At 38.8% G+C, this 18,026-nt stretch overlaps 1 protein-coding gene across 3 annotated transcripts in view; it reads right to left on the minus strand.

The window, feature by feature from the left end:
• The window catches only part of Fras1 (Fraser extracellular matrix complex subunit 1), a 482,271-nt gene that overhangs the window by 95,247 nt on the left and 368,998 nt on the right, over window positions 1-18,026 (minus strand). For all 3 annotated transcript variants that reach the window (XM_045144057.1, XM_045144056.1, XM_045144058.1), the window contains 3 exons: window positions 16,360-16,491; window positions 14,877-15,002; window positions 5,797-6,044 (listed from right to left, as the gene is read on the minus strand). In XM_045144057.1, the coding sequence (XP_044999992.1) occupies window positions 5,797-6,044; window positions 14,877-15,002; window positions 16,360-16,491 (506 nt within the window). The remainder of the gene's footprint in view (window positions 1-5,796; window positions 6,045-14,876; window positions 15,003-16,359; window positions 16,492-18,026) is intronic.

Consider the following 18,026-nt stretch of genomic DNA (forward strand, 5'->3'; position numbering starts at 1 on the left):
GAGGCCAGATGATGACGCTCGGGTCCTGTTCTTTGAGACAGGTCTCTTGCTGAACCTAGAGCTCACCTATTTAGCAGACTAGCTATCCACAGAGCCTCCAGGATTACTTACTCATCTTTACTTCCTCAGCATGGGATTATACCACACTCTCATTTTTACATGGGTACTGCTGATCTTAACTTGTATGGTAAGCATGGTAGCTACTGGGCCATCTCCCCAGCTCCCTTTAATCATTTTTAAACTTGCTTCTTATTTTCTTTAAAAGTTTGTTTTTGCCAGGTGTGGTGGCACACGCCTTTAATTCCAGCACTCAGGAGGCAGAGGTAGGAGGATCACCATGAGTTCGAGGCCACCCTGAGACTACATAGTAAATTCCAGGTCAGCCTGAGCTAGAGTGAGACTCTAACTCGAAAAACCAAAAGAAAAAAAAAATTTTTTTTTTTTGAAGCAGAACAGGGTCTCATTCTTCACCAGGCTGACCAGTAACTTACTCTGTAGCCCCATCTGGCCTGAAACTCATGGCAGCGACTCTCATCCCAGCCTTCTAAGTGCTGGTATTGTAGGTATCAGCCACCACGCCTGGCTTCATAAATTGTTTAATATGGCTTGATATACTGCTAGGAAGCATATTTTTAGTTGTTTTTAAAAGTTTAAAAATGGAGTTAGACTAATCTTTTGACATTTCCTTTTCCTTTTCTTTTTCCCACTTCCCTCCCTCTCCTCCTTCTTTTCTGAGGCATGGTCTCTTTATGCAGTCTAGACTGACTTCAAACTCAAGATCAAGTGCTGGGAAAAGAACTGTGTAACACCATGACTGGATTATCCCCCATCCTCTTTTACTTTTTCTCTCTCTTCTCCTGTCCTTCCCCTTTTTGTTTACTGCAGCTTTTTCTTGGACAAATGCTTAGTGTTTTGGTTTTTCATCCCCAAGTGCTGGGGACCAAACCCCAATTTTCACATCTGCTGGACAAGTGCTCTACCACTGAGCTCTATCAGCATTTCCCTGGAGATTTCTATTTCTTTTGAGTCCTATACTGGTGTACATCCCCATAATCCATGTGTTGTGAGGTCTCTCAAAGGCCATAATCTAGTTATTTGTTATCCTGTTGACAGGCATCTAGTTTGTATAGCAGCTGCCTTTTCACTGCTGGGACAAGACACTGGAAGCAGCTTATAGAAGGAAAGGGTTTATTTTGGCTTACAATTTTGGGGGAAAGTTTTATCATGATGGGGAAGGCATAGTAGGAGCATATTGCCAGCAGGCATCTCATCTCCACAGTAGGGAGAAGGAAGACATCGGAGTGAGTGAGCTCTGAACACCAAGTGAGCTGGACTAATCATTCTCAAGGTCCACCCTCAGTGACACACCTCCCCCAGCAAGGCTGCACCTCCCAAAGGCTCCACATACCCCCAAAATTGCCAACAGCTGGGGATTAAGTATTCAAAACACAAGAGCCTATGGGAGACATTTCATTCAAATCACCACAGCTTATTTCTGTATTTTTAACTATACACAGGACCACTGTGGACATTTTTATGCATGTCCTTTGGTTTTTAGGTGACAGCTCGGGGCTGGAATCTAGAATGGGATAACTAAGGAAAATGAAAATGATTATTCATCCTCATGAGATAATGCTGAACCCCTTCACAAGCACATTGCTTCAGTTTATACTTCTGCTGGCAACGAATGCCTTGCAAGTACTCTTGCTCTTTAACATTTCATATAGAATGGGATTTGGTCATCATATATTTTCTGATAACCAATAAAACTGATTATCTTTTCAACCATTTGTTGACGATCTTGGTTCCTTTTGTGTGATGTTCCTATTCATGTCTCTTGCTCATTTTTATACTGTTTTTATCTTTGCCTTTGTCATCTGAATTTTTTAAATATTTTCTTTGCTATTTTTAGTTATGTGTTGTAAATATCTTTTTGTAGTTTATAAGCAGCATATTTTCTGTATTTATGATTGTAGTTTGATTAATATGATATGTTGCAGTCTGGTTCACACTGCTGCCAGAAAATACCCAACCAAGAGCAGCTTGTGGGAAAAAAGGGAATTTTGGCATACAGACTCTAGAGGAAGCTCCATGATGGCAGGGGAAAAGAACAGCATGAGCAGAGGGTGGACATCACCTTTTCGCCAACATCAGGTAAACAACAGCAACACAAGAGTGTGCCAAACACTGACAAGGGAACACTGGGTATAATACCTATAAGCCCACCCCCAACTGTGTTAATTTCCAATTGCCATCAGCTGGGAACCTAGCATTCAGAACACCTAAGTTTATGGGGGTGTAACACCTGAATCAAACTACCATACAATAATAGTCATTTTTAATAATTTTTTTCTCTTATAGTTAGAATTTTTTGTTTTAACTTTAGGAAATTTCCCTCTTCCTCATTATCATAAAAATACCCCCCCTACAAAAAATTGTAAAAGTTTAAGCACTGTGTAAATAGTTCACCATTTTGGATTTAACTACAGATGGATGGTGTGAGGAGCAGTAAAAATTCATTTTTCTGTAGTCTGAATAACTTTGTGAATTTTCATGTTATAAGTAATTCTTGTTGCTTCCAATGACCTGGCTAACTCTCTGTGTTATATTAAACTTCATGGGTGAGTTTGTTCCTGGATTTTTGAATATATTTCTGTATTATACTATTGTAAATACCATAGGTTTATAATAAATCTTGGCATATGATAGGCCAAGTCCCCTTTACTTTGTAACATTCTTTTTTATCTTTTATTTTATTTTAGAGCGAAAGAGAGAGAAAGTCAGAGACATAGAGAGACAATTGGCACACCAGGGCCTCAGCCACTGAAATTGAACTCCAGATACTTGCACCACCTAGTGGGCATGTGCAAATTTGTGCTTGCCTCACCTTTGTACATCTGGCTTATGTGGGATCTGGAGAGTTGAACATGGGTTCTTAGGCTTATTAGTCAAATGCCTTAACCACTAAGCCATCTTATCAGCCCTAACATTCTTTTTTTTTAAGAATTTTGACCCTTTTATAGATTTCAGAATCAGTTGTCTATTGACATTTAAGTGAAACAGAATCAAATTTTTGGAAGAAGTCATATCATTTTGGTATAAAATGTGCTATTCATAAATAGGGCATTTTCTTCATTTGCTTGGTGCTTATTAAATATTTGTTACTATTGTAATTTCCTCTGTAGAACTATTGGATGGCTTCTGTTACATCTAATCCAACAGATAGACTTTGTTAATGCTATTTTAACTGGTATCATCTTTTCAAAAACATTTATTAGCTATTTTGTTTGCTTATATACAGCAATGCTATTGTTGTTTGTTGCTTTTTACATATGCCCTCTTGGAAAGCTTTTCTTTTTCACCCTAATATTTTGTCAAGCGATTATTTTGAATTCTCCATATAATTGTTCATAGCATAAATTGTCTCCAGAAGTTATACATCTTTTGCCCATGTTGGTTCCCAGATATATGACATGCAATGTTATTATATTTCATTTTGGGTCTACATAGAAATGCTATTCTCTTTTTAAGAGTAATCTTATATTTCTCATATTATACATGAGAAAACTGAGTCCTAGGGTGTTTAAACAACTTGTCAAAATGCTATTATTTTACAGTGATAAAATTTCATTGAAATAATCAATTCTAACCTCCAGTATCCATAATACCCCAAATCTTCCCCTACTCTTCTTAAACTTGTCATATTTAGTAAACTGTGTCTATAAAACAAGCATTAAGGGGTCTGGTTGGTATGGTGCCTGCCTAACATGCACAAATCTCTAGGTTTGATCCCCAATAGCATATGAACTGGAAAATGGTGGAGTATGCCTTTCATCCTATCACTTGAGAAGTTGAGGCAAGGGGAAATAAGGAATAAATCTCATCCCTAGATACCTAGTGAGTTCAGTCAAGCTCAGCCTGGATTACATGAAACCCTGTCTCTAAAATGAAAATTAAAAAAGCATTATAAAGTAAATCCCTGGGTTGGATGGATGGCCTAGCAGTTAAGGTGCTTGTGTGCAAAGCCAAAGGACCCAGCGTCAATTCCCCAGGACCTACATTGGCCAGATGCACAAGGAGGCGCACGTGTCCAGAGTTCCTTTGCAGCAGCTGGAAGCTCTGACATGCCCATTCTCACTTGTGCTCTCTCTCTCTTTCTCTCTCTCTGACTCTAATAAATGAATAAAAATTAAAAAAATAAATTAAATCCCTCAGAATCCTATTTGTGTTTTGTCTCTTCTAACACCATAAAACTTCATTATAGTTATACATACTCTAGAGCCTTTATGATCTGCCCCACTTATGGCCAACACTGTAGATGGCATTTCCATAACTGAAAAATTTAGCTTTTTGGGGAAAAAATTTCCATGACTCTAAATATCAAATTCTCCTTCAGTCCTCTGTAGTTCTATATAATTTATCTATGTCTTTAAGAATGTATGCTGTGCTTTAAATAGGCTAGCATAGTTCTATGAAATCTTTCTGCTCTGGTGGGTAAATTCACATTCAATCAACTTTTGAAAATACATGTTCAGTTGCCAGTGGGCTCACATTTTGATATGCAGCTTATAATATGTGGGTAATGGGCAGGAACTGTTCCTGAGGAGCTATTTTGGTCTGTCAAACATTTTTCAAGCCTGGTGATCTATTGATTAAATCTGAGCTCATACATTTTTATGAATTTATGAGTTTCATAGGATCAAAAGACCATAACATATGATAAAAAATAATCTGCCAATTAAAAAGAAATCAAAACTATTCTGAATCTGCAGTATACCCACAAGAAGAATTGAGGTGGAATACAATTTCCTATCATTTAAGACAAGACAAAACTAAAGGTAAAACTTGTGCAAAAGCAATTGTTCCAAAGCTAGTGTTTTAAATAACATTCTATTATTGAAGACTAGACTATACAGTGAGATTCTTCTGCTGAGAAAAGGATTACTTTTAACTGTATAGTGTCAGGTGTGGCTCAGTGGGGCAGGGGATAGGGTGGGGAGGCTGGGAAGTTACTAGAATTTTAAGACTAGTAAAAAAAAAAATTAATAATAAGAAATTCCCATTCAAATAATTATTCCTTTTAGAGCCTTCTGAAAACTAATCATTATGTTACATAGACAGCAGTAGATAACTGTTTACCATATACATAACTGAAAAATAAAATTTATTATACTCATTATCCTTAGCCACAGATATAGAATCATAGAAAGACGAGTTTAATTACCAAGATCATTTATCAAGATTGGGTCAGACAGTGGGGAATCCCCAGAATCCCTGATTCTCTGCCTGACTCCAAACTGCTATGCTTCTCTTGGGTCAGATGGCAGGTAGGTGGCAAATTGGCAGAGGCACCCCCAATGGGGTGCCTCACACTTTGTCCAGACTGGGCAGGAAAAACGCTGGTGAAAGGTCAGCTTTCTTTCAGGGAGTCAAGAAATAACAATTACCTATTAGTCATTGACCAAGCAAATTCTTCTAAAATATTCTTTTCCTAAAATTTCCATTATTCTTGGCCCTTAGACAATGGTACTTGGGTCTTTCTGAAGATGACCCTATTTTCCAGTGACAATCAGTCATCAGCCCCTACTCCTTTTGTTTTCATCCAAGTTTCCTGTATTCATCATTTGTATATTCCTGAGACACTGGGAGAAGCCAACATATGCAGCGTGTCTCCAGGGAATCTGAATAAAGGGTTCCTTACATGGTCATATCCCAGCCACCTTAGAAGAACCTTAGGTGCTTTTCCAATGAACTTAGTCAGAGTTGCAGTAGAAAGCAAGAAGCGAACAAACTTACCACGTAAGCAAGGTGGGACCTGGTGATAATGGTGGTGGTTTGACTAGCAACAGTCAGGCTCAGAGGGGAGCCAGGGGCCAGTCGAGGCCCTTGGTCCTCTGACAGGGACACCTCCACTTTCACTTCTGACACTGTCATTGTCATGCCATCTGTAATGGAGATCTCCATGCTGTCTTCACGAGCAGAGGAACCATCGTGTATATACTGCAGAGCATTTTTCTCAATATCCTCATATGTGAAAGTGTCACCTTTCAAGAATAAAACAAACTGTAAAACGAATGACTTCTGGGAATAACATTTTTCATTTACATAACACCTTTGTTCTTGTAATTTCAGAGTATATATAGAATCATAAACTCTGGGAGTTATAAGCTAATTAGTCTAACCACCCATCCAACTTGAGACTCTTTCTACACCTCCCTTGAAAACAAGTGAGTTAGCCTGTCCTTCCACGCTTCTCAAGGTGATAAGGCTGTTATTCCCTGGGCAATAGCCCTGATTTTTTTTTTAAGTTTCTAAATTATAATGAGCTAAAATCTGCCTTTATAAAATTCATTCTGCCCTCCTAGTTCTAGAAAAACAAAGAACAAACTTGTATTCTTTATGAAGAATCTTAAGATACTCAAATATGGTCAGGAAAAAAATTTTTTGAATTTATTTTTATTTGATATGGACATACTTATAATGTAAACATCACATGTCGGTACTGTCCTTTCCCTCCTCCCTGCCCCTTTTCTGAAGAGGCCTTCCTTGTTGGGGATGCAGGTCAACCCCATGGGGATTGTGGGTCATGCATTATGGGGGCAGCAGTCAGTTATGAGGGAGAGGCAACCTTGGTTATGAACATGTGTTGTAAACTTAGGAGAATAGATGATGCTTTATCAACCTATAGGAGTTCTTTATTTTAATTGGAGCATGTCAGGTTTTTAAAGCAAAAATTAAGAAATGTGTTTCAAGACTTCCGGTTAAGATGGCGGCGTAGGTACCACGCCAAAGCAGCCTAGGGGGGAAAAAGACCAAAAAAACTCAGCAAAATACACACTTTTACTAAAAAGTGAGGTGTATAGGAAATTGAGGCGGCAGCGGAGAAGTAGAAGAGTTCCAGAGCATCCAGAGCCTGCACAGGCGGGAACAGCGGCTCCGGGGCGGCTCGGCCACCCACCGCAGCCACGGAGCGGCAGAAAGCCGCCGGACTCTTGGCTCGAGCCGCAGGACAAGCCAGGTGCGGGATTTTCCCCCCACACCGCGCTCTCCGCAACTCGGGAAACGTGAGGGGAGAGCGGCAGCGAGCACCGGAGGGAAGAGCAGACCGCGAGGTAGAAGCACACGTGGAACAGCGATACAACCAGAGCAGCCGCGGCTCCCTCCCCTCCCCCACCACCTGAACCCAGCTCCAGCGAACACAGCAGCGGCCTGGGACCCGGCCACGCCAACTTGGGCTGACAGCAGGACCCAAGCAGGAGCAGAGTTTGGCAGCAAATTCAGCGGCTCCAGCACCGGTACCAGTGGCCCCAACAGCAGCGGACCCAGGAGCGGCAGCGGCGGCAGATCCCACAGCAGCGGCTTCGGGGCAGCAGCAGTGACTCAGTTTGCCCCGTAGGAAAAGCAAGTGCCCAGCTCCAGAAATCAGAACAGCAGCCCGACGACCCAGGCAGCAACTTGACTGAGACCACAATCACCCAAGGTAACTGGGATTGCACCAGGGAAGGGTCTCACTTGGTCACAAGCTGACTTGGATACCTCAACAGACCAGAAATCTAAACCTCTTTGTTGATAGAGGATCTGGTCATTATAATAACTACTCTTGCATACATACTCGGGGCTGTTTTTGATTGAATGTGTACAGGGTTTAGTTAAATTTTAGAATCTACCAGTATTTTATTCCACTCAGCCTGCTTGAATACTCCTATAGCAGGGAAACTCAACCCCTAAGAACATCTTTGTAGATACTCTGAGAGTCTTAAGAGCCACACCTAATACCTTAAGGTCCTACCCTGAAAATATATTACATCAAATCAATTGATACAGCTAAGAATACACAGCTAGCTAGAAAATCCAAGCATTAACTTAATCCAAGATGCAAAAATATATACATTATAACACAAGAAACACTAAAAAGCAAGACGATATAAATCCACCTAAAAGTATTAATGCATCAGAAATGTCCTCCAGTGAGAAAGAGTTAGAGGAAATGCCTGAGAAAGAGTTCAAAAGAATAATTATAAATATGTTCAAAGAGGTCAAAGAACACATGAAAACAATCAAAGAAGAAATCAAAGAGGAAATCAAAGAGGAAATCAAAGGAATCAAAGAAGAGGCAGGACACCAATTTAATGAAATAAAGAAGGCAATACAAGACATAAATAGGGAAATAGAAATAATAAAGAAAAACCAGTCAGAATTACTAGCAATGAAGAACAGAGTTAATGAAATAAAAAACTCTGTAGAAAATCTCACCAGTAGGATGGATGAGGGAGAGGACAGAATATCTAAGCTAGAAGATCAGGTGGCAGACCTAATGCAGTCCAACAAAGAGAAAGACAAACTTATAGAAAAGTATGAGTGGGAATTTCAAGATATTCGGGACACTATGAAAAGATCCAATATAAGAATCCAGGGCATAGTAGAAGGAGAAAAACTCCACTCCAGAGGCATAGTAGGCATCTTCAACAAAATCATAGAGGAAAATTTTCCCCAAATTGGGAAAGAGGTGCCAATACAGATACAGGAAGCCTTTAGAACCCCAGCCAGACAAAACCCAGAAAGAAACTCTCCTCGCCACATTATACTCAAACTTCCAAACACACAAACCAAAGAAAAAATATTGAAAGCAGTTAGAGAGAAAAATCAAGTTACCTACAAAAGCAAGCCCGTCAGGATTACAGCAGATTATTCAACACAAACTTTTAAAGCCAGAAGGGCTTGGAGTGATATATTCCAAGTTCTGAAAGATAACAACTGTCAACCAAGGTTACTTTATCCTGCAAAGTTATCCATCCAAATAGATGGAGAAATAAAGACATTCCATGACAAAAGCAGGTTAAAGGAGTATCTGAAGACAAAACCAGCTCTACAGAAAATACTTGATAGAATCCTCCATGCTGAACAAAAGGAAAAGCACACATATAAGGAACCTAGAAAAAACCAGCTATACTCAAATACCAGTTAACAGAAGAGAGCACAGGTAGAACAAGTAACACACACACACACACACACACACAAATGGCAAACATAAATACACACCTTTCAATAATATCTCTTAATATCAACGGTCTCAATGCCCCAACGAAAAGACATAGATTTGCAGACTGGGTTAAAAAGCAGGATCCTACAATTTGTTGTCTCCAAGAAACTCACCTTTCTACAAAGGATAGACATTATCTTAGGGTGAAAGGTTGGAAGACGGTGTTTCAAGCAAATGGGCCTAGAAAACAAGCAGGGGTTGCTATCCTAATATCAGACAGGGTAGACTTTAGTCCGACGTTAGTCAAGAAAGATAAGGAAGGTCACTTTATATTGATTAAGGGCACACTCCAACAGGAGGACATTACAATCCTAAACATATATGCACCTAACATGGGGGCTCCCAAATTCGTCAAACAAACACTATTAGAACTAAGGTCACAGATAACACCAAACACAGTGGTGGTGGGTGACTTTAACACCCCACTCTCATCAATTGACAGGTCATCCAGGGAAAGAATAAACAGAGAGGCATCTGGACTAAATGAGGTCATAGAAGGAATGGACCTAACAGATATATACAGGACATTTCATCCAAAGGCTGCAGAATATACATTCTTTTCAGCAGCACATGGAACATTCTCTAAAATAGACCATATATTAGGACACAAAGCAAATCTTAACAAATTCAGGAAAATTGAATAATTCCTTGCATTCTATCTGACCACAATGGAATTAAACTACAAATCAGTAGCAAGAAAGGCTAGAGAGCATACACAAAATCATGGAAACTAAACAATACACTACTAAATGATGAGTGGGTCAATGAAGAAATCAAAAAGGAAATCAAAAAATTTATAGAGTCAAATGATAATGAGAACACAACATACCAAAATCTCTGGGACACAATGAAGGCAGTTCTAAGAGGTAAATTTATAGCCTTAAGTGCCTATATTAAGAAATTAGAAAGGTCGCAAGTAAACGACCTAATGCTTCGCCTTAAAGCCTTGGAAAAAGAAGAACAAGGCAAACCAAAAAGTAGTAGACCGGAAGAAATAATAAAGATTAGGGCAGAAATTAATGAAATAGAAACAAAAAGAACAATCCAAAGAATTAATGAAACAAAGAGTTGGTTCTTTGAAAGGATAAACAAGATTGATAAACCCTTAGCAAATCTGACCAAAAGAAAGAGAGAAGAGACACAAATTAATAAAATCAGAGATGAACAAGGTAACATCACAACAGATTCCAGAGAAATTCAAAAAATTATAGGGACATACTATAAAAGCATATACTCCACAAAGTATGAAAATCTGAAAGAAATGGATGATTTCCTTGATCTATATGACCTACCTAAATTAAATCAAAATGAGATTAATCACTTAAATAGACCTATAACAAACATGGAGATCCGAGCAGTTATCAATAATCTCCCAACTAAAAAAAGCCCAGGCCCGGATGGATTCACTGCTGAATTTTACCAGACTTTTAAGGAAGAGCTAACACCATTGCTTCTTAAGCTTTTCCAGGAAATAGAAAAAGAAGGAATTCTACCAAACTCCTTCTATGAGGCCAGCATCACCCTGATACCAAAACCAGGCAAAGATAGAACAAAAAAAGAAAATTACAGACCAATCTCCCTCATGAACATAGATGCAAAAATTCTCAACAAAATATTGGCAAACAGAATACAAGAGTATATCAAAAAGATCATTCACCCTGACCAAGTAGGCTTTATCCCAGAGATGCAGGGATGGTTCAACATACGCAAATCTATAAATGTAATACATTACATAAATGGGTTGAAGGACAAAAATCACATGATCATCTCATTAGATGCAGAGAAAGCATTTGACAAAATCCAACATCCCTTCATGATAAAAGTCCTACAGAGACTGAGAATAGAAGGAACATATCTCAATATAATAAAGGCTATTTATGACAAGCCTACAGCCAACATATTACTAAATGGGGAAAAACTGGAAGCTTTTCCACTAAAATCAGGAACAAGACAAGGGTGTCCACTGTCTCCACTTCTATTTAATATAGTTTTGGAAGTCTTAGCCATAGCAATAAGGCAAGAGACACACATAAAAGGGATACAAATTGGAAAGGAAGAAATCAAGTTATCATTATTTGCAGATGACATGATTCTATACATAAAGGACCCTAAAGACTCTACTAGCAAGCTGTTAGAGCTGATCAAAACCTACAGCAATGTAGCAGGATACAAAATAAATACACAGAAATCAGTAGCCTTCGTATATGCTAACAACAAACACACAGAGGATGAAATCAGAGAATCACTCCCATTCACAATTGCATCAAAAAAAATAAAATACCTTGGAATAAACCTAACCAAGGAAGTAAAGAATCTATACAATGAGAACTTTAAAACACTCAAGCGAGAAATTGCAGAAGACACTAGAAAGTGGAGAAACATCCCTTGTTCCTGGCTTGGAAGAATCAATATCGTGAAAATGGCAATCTTACCTAAAGCAATCTACACATTTAATGCAATCCTATCAAAATTCCAAAGGCTTTCTTCATGGAAATAGAAAAAACAATCCAAAAATTCATTTGGAATCACAAAAAACCTCGAATATCTAAAATAATACTGAGCAACAAAAAAGAGGCTGGTGGTATCACCATACCTGATTTTAACCTATACTACAGAGCCATAGTAACAAAAACAGCATCGTACTGGCACAAAAACAGACATGTAGATCAGTGCAACAGAATAGAGGACCCAGATGTAAGCCCAAGTAGCTATAGCCACCTGATATTCGATAAAAATGCCAAAAATACTCATTGGAGAAGAGACAGCCTCTTCAGCAAATGGTGTTTTGAAAACTGGATATATATCTGCAGAAGGATGAAAATAGATTCTTCTCTCTCGCCATGCACAAGAATTAAGTCCAAATGGATTAAAGACCTTAACATCAGACCGGAAACTTTGAAACTGCTAGAGGAAAAAGTAGGGGAAACCCTTCAACATATTGGTCTTGGCAAAGACTTTCTGAATACAACCCCAATTGCTCAGGCAATAAAACCACAGATTAACCACTGGGACCTAATGAAATTACAAAGATTTTGCACCGCAAAGGACACAGTGAAAAAAGCAAAGAGGCAACCTACAGAATGGGAAAAAATCTTCGCCAGCTATATATCTGATAGAGGATTAATATCTAGGATATACAAAGAACTCAAAAAGTTAACCAATAAGGAATCAAACAAGCCAATCAAAAAATGGGCTAAGGAGCTAAATAGAGAGTTCTCAAAGGAAGAAATACGAATGGCATATAAGCACCTAAAAAAATGTTCTACGTCACTAGTCATCAGGGAAATGCAGATTAAAACTACATTGAGATTCCATCTCACTCCTGTCAGATTGGCCACCATCATGAAAACAAATGATCATAAATGTTGGCGGGGATGTGGAAAAAAAGGAACCCTTCTGCACTGCTGGTGGGAATGCAATCTGGTCCAGCCATTGTGGAAAACAGTGTGGAGGTTCCTAAAGCAGCTAGAGATTGATCTACCATATGACCCAGCTATAGCACTCCTAGGCATATATCCAAAGGACTCATCTCATTTCCTTAGAAGTACATGCTCAACCATGTTTATTGCTGCTCAATTTATAATAGCTGGGAAATGGAACCAGCCTAGATGTCCCTCAACAGATGAGTGGATAATGAAGATGTGGTACATTTATACAATGGAGTTCTACTCAGCGGTAAAGAAAAATGAAGTTATGAAATTTGCAGAAAAATGGATGGACCTGGAAAGTATTATACTAAGTCAGGTAACCCAGGCCCAGAAAGCCAAGCGCCACATGTTCTCTCTCATATGGGGATCCTAGCTACAGATGACTGGGCTTCTGTGTGAGAATGAAAATACTTAGTAGCAGAGGCCAGTAAGTTGAAAAGGAGACATAAAGGGTGGAGAAAGGAAGGGAGGAGGATACTTAATAGGTTGATATTGTATATATGTAATTACAATGATTGTAATGGGGAGGTAATATAATTGAGAATGGAATTTCAAATGGGAAAGTGTGGGGGTGGGGAGGGAGGGAATTACCATGGGATATATTTTATAATCATGGAAAATGTTAATAAAAATTTAAAAAAAAAAAAATCAAAAAAAAAAAAAAAAAGAAATGTGTTTCAGGGGTAGGATATATCTCAGTGTGTCCAAGGAACAAGGTTTAATCCCTCGTGTGGGCATGGCAGGGTGGTCGGGCTGTTACACTTAAAATCTAAATTATATAGTCGGAAGTAGTACCTCAGAGTACATTACCATAACAGATTAGACAGGTGTGGTTGAAAAGTTTCAAGTTCACATATGTTTGTAGAAAATGAAATTTTACATGATTTAAATTTTAAAGTGCAGGGATTATTAGAATTGGAGATGTTAATATACACATATTGAAGTTGCTCAAAGTTCTTTGGCCATGGAACCCATCTTATAAAAAGTGCCCCAATAAGCCAAGGGTCTCAATTATTCCATAGAACAGAGGTGAGAAATTAGCCTTACATGGTATTCTCAACTCTATTTTTTAAAAAATATTTTATTTATTTGACAGAGAAAGAGGGGGGAGAGGGAGAGAGAGAAAGAGAGAATGGGCACACAAGGGCCTCCAGCCACTACAGACGAACTCCAGATACATGTGCCCCTTTGTGCATCTGGCTAACATGGGTCCTGGGGAATAGAACCTAGGTCCTTTGGCTTTGCAGGCAAACGTCTTAACTGGTAAGCCATCCCTCCAGCCCTCAACTCTATTTTTGAAAAACTATTGGAACTAATAATTTATGTTATAGGAAGAAACTGAAGAATTTAATTATTCTATGGACATATCTTCTAAGCCCTTTCCAAATATGTTACTCTGTTTTACTAGCCTAGTAAGTTCTATGCCTAAAGTGGGTAATGAATTCTTTATAAACATCTTCAGACTTTATCTACTAATTACACAGAGACAGGTTATATGTGTGCTAACAAAGCAGGATGCTGACCACTGTGTAGTTCCCCTGGGATGCTGCAAACTATTCTAATGACCCATCTTTTGTTTAATTTTCACAAGTCTCCCTTTGTGACTCTCAAATGCCTATTAGTTGTTCTTAAATACCCAATCTGCCTTTAAGGGAAAAGCTTTGCACTACTAGGAAAACTCATGAGACTGTATTATTATATCTCTACAGGAACTGTATAAAGGTTTTGAGATTGTTGGAGTATGCTAATATAAGATATGGTATTCCTAAATGACTATTGTGGAAGGGATAATATTCATTTTGCTATATAAAGCCTCATTACTTTAAATAATTAGATTGTGTTGTATTCATTGTGCTTTTCTATACTTTCTAAGTAATTAATATGTATTTTTTCTAATCAGACAAAGCACAATAAATATTATTTTTAGAAGTTGTTCACATTACCATGATACTATTACATTGTGTAGGCAATACTTCAAAATAGGTCCTTTTTTTAGTGGATGAAGATACATGTAGTGAAAATTATCAGAGTCTTAGTAGGACAAATATTGTAAAGATCCACACACTAAATCAAGAGAACAGATTAATCTCTATGAAAATGCTACAGGAAAAAGGAAGTAATACTTCATGTGGTTGTGTTTTACATGTATCTGCTCAAGATTCAGAAACCAACCAATCTGACCTGATTTGAGAAAGCAGCTTTAGAGTTTTTGGAGTAGGGCGTGGTGGGGGCAGGGGTCATGGGCGGACGAAGAAGGCTAATGTACAGGAGAATGAACCAAACACAAAAGGACATTGTGTTTATCATGGTTTATCCCACAAAAGCACTTAACTTCTTTCCTGAGTCACATACAAGGGATGCAGAGCAAAAAAACTTCCAAGCACGTCAGAGACAGAGTGTGCAGGTACCTGCAGCCATGGGCCGCTGGGTCTCCTCAGTGTACTTAACGAGGACTCCATGCTGTGGAGGCTTCTGGAGCTCAAAGAAGAGCTCGTCAGGGACTGTCTGGGTATCCTGGACTTCCACCTGCAGACCTGCAGCAAGAATGAAAGCACAGGTACTGTGGCAACTGTATTCTCTGTATCCAGTAAAACCACAGGCCAGGGTGTAGATCAGGTTGTGAGTAATCTGTAATCAAAAGCACTGTTTATGGATTTGGGAAATGACTCAAGAGGTACAATGCTTGGTGCACAAGACTGAATCCCAGCAGCCATGTTAAAGTTGAGCATTATGGGAGTTTCTGTAGTCCCCAGGCTGAGGAGTAGGAGATAGGAGAATCCCTGGGCTCTAGTTTCTCTGGGCGATCTTATCTCAAAAAGGCACAAGGTGGACAGTGTTGGATGAAGCACTTGTCTCTATTCTCCAGATACATAAGCACACATACACATATGAACATTCATATTCATACATATGCACCCCTCCCCACACACATGTACATGCAAAAACAGCACTGTTTAACTCCTACTAGGCACAACAAAGTGAAGACTGACTAGTAATATGGCCAAGTCAGAAATTATTAGCAAGTTCTTTCAAAAGCTCCTTTATAAGTAAGTGTTTATGAATTCAAAACATTGTTTTTTCTATACAGATTAGGCTGCACAGAGGAAGGAAATCCAATTCTAACCCATTTCTTTCAAAAACACTCCCCAAAACTTTTTTTGTTTTTTATTTTTCACTGTACTTCATTTTAATTTTTCTAAATCTATCAAAAGAGCCAGGCTGCTATGGCAAAGAAAGCAAAGAATTGAGTACAAATGGCATTTGTTGTAAACGTGGCTTGTCTATAAGACCAATGACAAGTCAACTTTGACCAAACAATATGGAGAAACTGGATAATTAACTTTAGGACAAAACTCACAGGTAGAAAATGCACACAGATCTATAGAGTACACCTAACAAAAATCATCATGTCCACCACCATGTCATTGGTATCAGAATGCATAAACTATAAAGAATTCTATTTACAAATAAATGAAATCATGGACAAAGTGGGCCAATTCTATAATTTCAGAGCTTCATAAATTCTGAAGGTTGTTGTAATCTGTCATCTTTCCTGTTCTTCACTTTTGAAACAGAAAACAAAGTCACCAAAACTCACTCCTCTCTCTTCTCTCTGTTCTGTTACTTTATATTTTAGTGTTGACAACAAATCAAACTCCAGGTGACTGCAAAATACATTTCTGCATTGCATTCTATCACAGGGCACGCTCTCTGAAGGATCTATTTCCTCTTTTGCTCTCAGGGATGCTTCTATTTCCATAAGAATGGGCAGGAGGAAGGATATTGTAGGAATTTGCAAGTATTGGCAGCCATCAAGAAGTTTGAATGGACTGTTACTAAAATATAGCCCCATTTCCAGAGCCAGACTTCTTCCAGGCTCCTGGTTCTTACCTACAAACGTGCGGCCCCCTGGGCTGACCTCCAGCTGCGGAGCTGTGATCTGAAATGTTGGTGGCTGTCGATCAGAGTGAAGTAAGTGAATGTTGAGGGCCATCTCTGGACTTGTGTGCTGCCCGTCAGAAACTAACAGAGGTAAACACATGTGTGCATGCACATGGGGTGTGCACACACATACACAATATAAATCACCTTATAGTAGGGTCATCTCTAGTTTATTTCACCAAATATGTAGCTACAAGCTTGTCGAGATTATTTTAACACAATGAAGATATGTTTATGAACAGAAAAAATAAGCAAGCAATTACATCTGTGAGCCATTCTAATCAAGCTTAGCTTTTCCTATAGATGAGACAAAAGTCAAGGATTGATTCTAATGAGGTACTTTCATGATAAGGTGACTCTAGTAAGTGGTTAGCAGAAAGTAATATGAAATGAGTACTCGTACATGATGCTGGTAAGGGATTTCATTTATGGAAATGTTTTGATTCAATTCATTCCTCCAATATTCCAGAAAAATATTTTCCTTTAATAACTCCCTTTTAGACATGACATATCTGTTTCATTAGATACTTAAAAAAAGCATTTTATTTATTTGAAAGAGAGAAAGAGGCAGAGAGAGAAGGAGGGGGGTGGAGAATGGATGTGCCAGGGCCCCTAGCCACTGCAACCAAACTCCAGACATATGCACCACCTTGTATATCTGGTTTACATGGGTACTAGAGAATTGAACCTGGATCCTTTGGCTTTGCAGGCAAGCACCTTCAGCACTAAGCCATCCCTCCAGCCCCCATTAGATACTTTTTTGAAAGGACAGGATGTACCCATCCTAGTCTTCCATGGCATTTGATGGAAGTAAGTAGGTCTGTTTTTAGTTGCTCATATGTACAATGTTATGAACAGAAGACATTTTGTTAATAGTGACCTTGCATTACATTCCCTTGGTTTACCAAGCAAACTTTGACCTCCTAGGGTAGAAGAGGGCAGGAGTGCTGAACTCTTGATCTTTTTTCTGTGTTTTCCCTCTATAGCTCCACACTCCCAACGCTCTCTAAAAGGCAGGTTTGATGACAGGATTTTAGTACCATCAGCTCATCAATGTGTTTATCCATAATAACTACAGAACAAACTGCACTGTTGATCATTTAAACTATGCTTTCACTTGCAAATGGTTTGGTTATAAGAAACTGGTTTCCTTCCTCATTTTCTTCTGGCCGAGGTATCAAGTCAGTGGAATCTGACCCCTTCCTAAGACATGTAAAGACGTGTGGCTCAGCAACTCCTAGTCATGGTTCCACTCAGGTGGTAGATTTGTCTTGTCCTTGAGACAGATGTCAAAGATACAGTTAGGCTTTATAAGGTGCCCTACAGGTCAGCCCTTGAGAAGTCCAGAAACAGCCTTATGGAAGAAGGAAGGACACCAGCCACAAAGAATGAAGGTTTCTTTGGCTCTGGTCACTCAAATTATTGCCATGGCTTCTTTATATTTAATTTCCTCTCTGCCTGACCAAAGATAGAGACGGAAGATTCTAACTTTTGAAGGTTGGCAGCCAAACATGTATTTTTCCATTGATTTCAATATACTCAGGACTTTGGGACTGCTCAGTTTAAAACTTCTATGTCAAATGTAAAGAAATAATTACAAAATGGAAATTTACTTG

This window comes from Jaculus jaculus, chromosome 2 (genome assembly GCF_020740685.1).
Source record: "Jaculus jaculus isolate mJacJac1 chromosome 2, mJacJac1.mat.Y.cur, whole genome shotgun sequence".
Lineage (NCBI taxonomy): Eukaryota > Metazoa > Chordata > Mammalia > Rodentia > Dipodidae > Jaculus > Jaculus jaculus.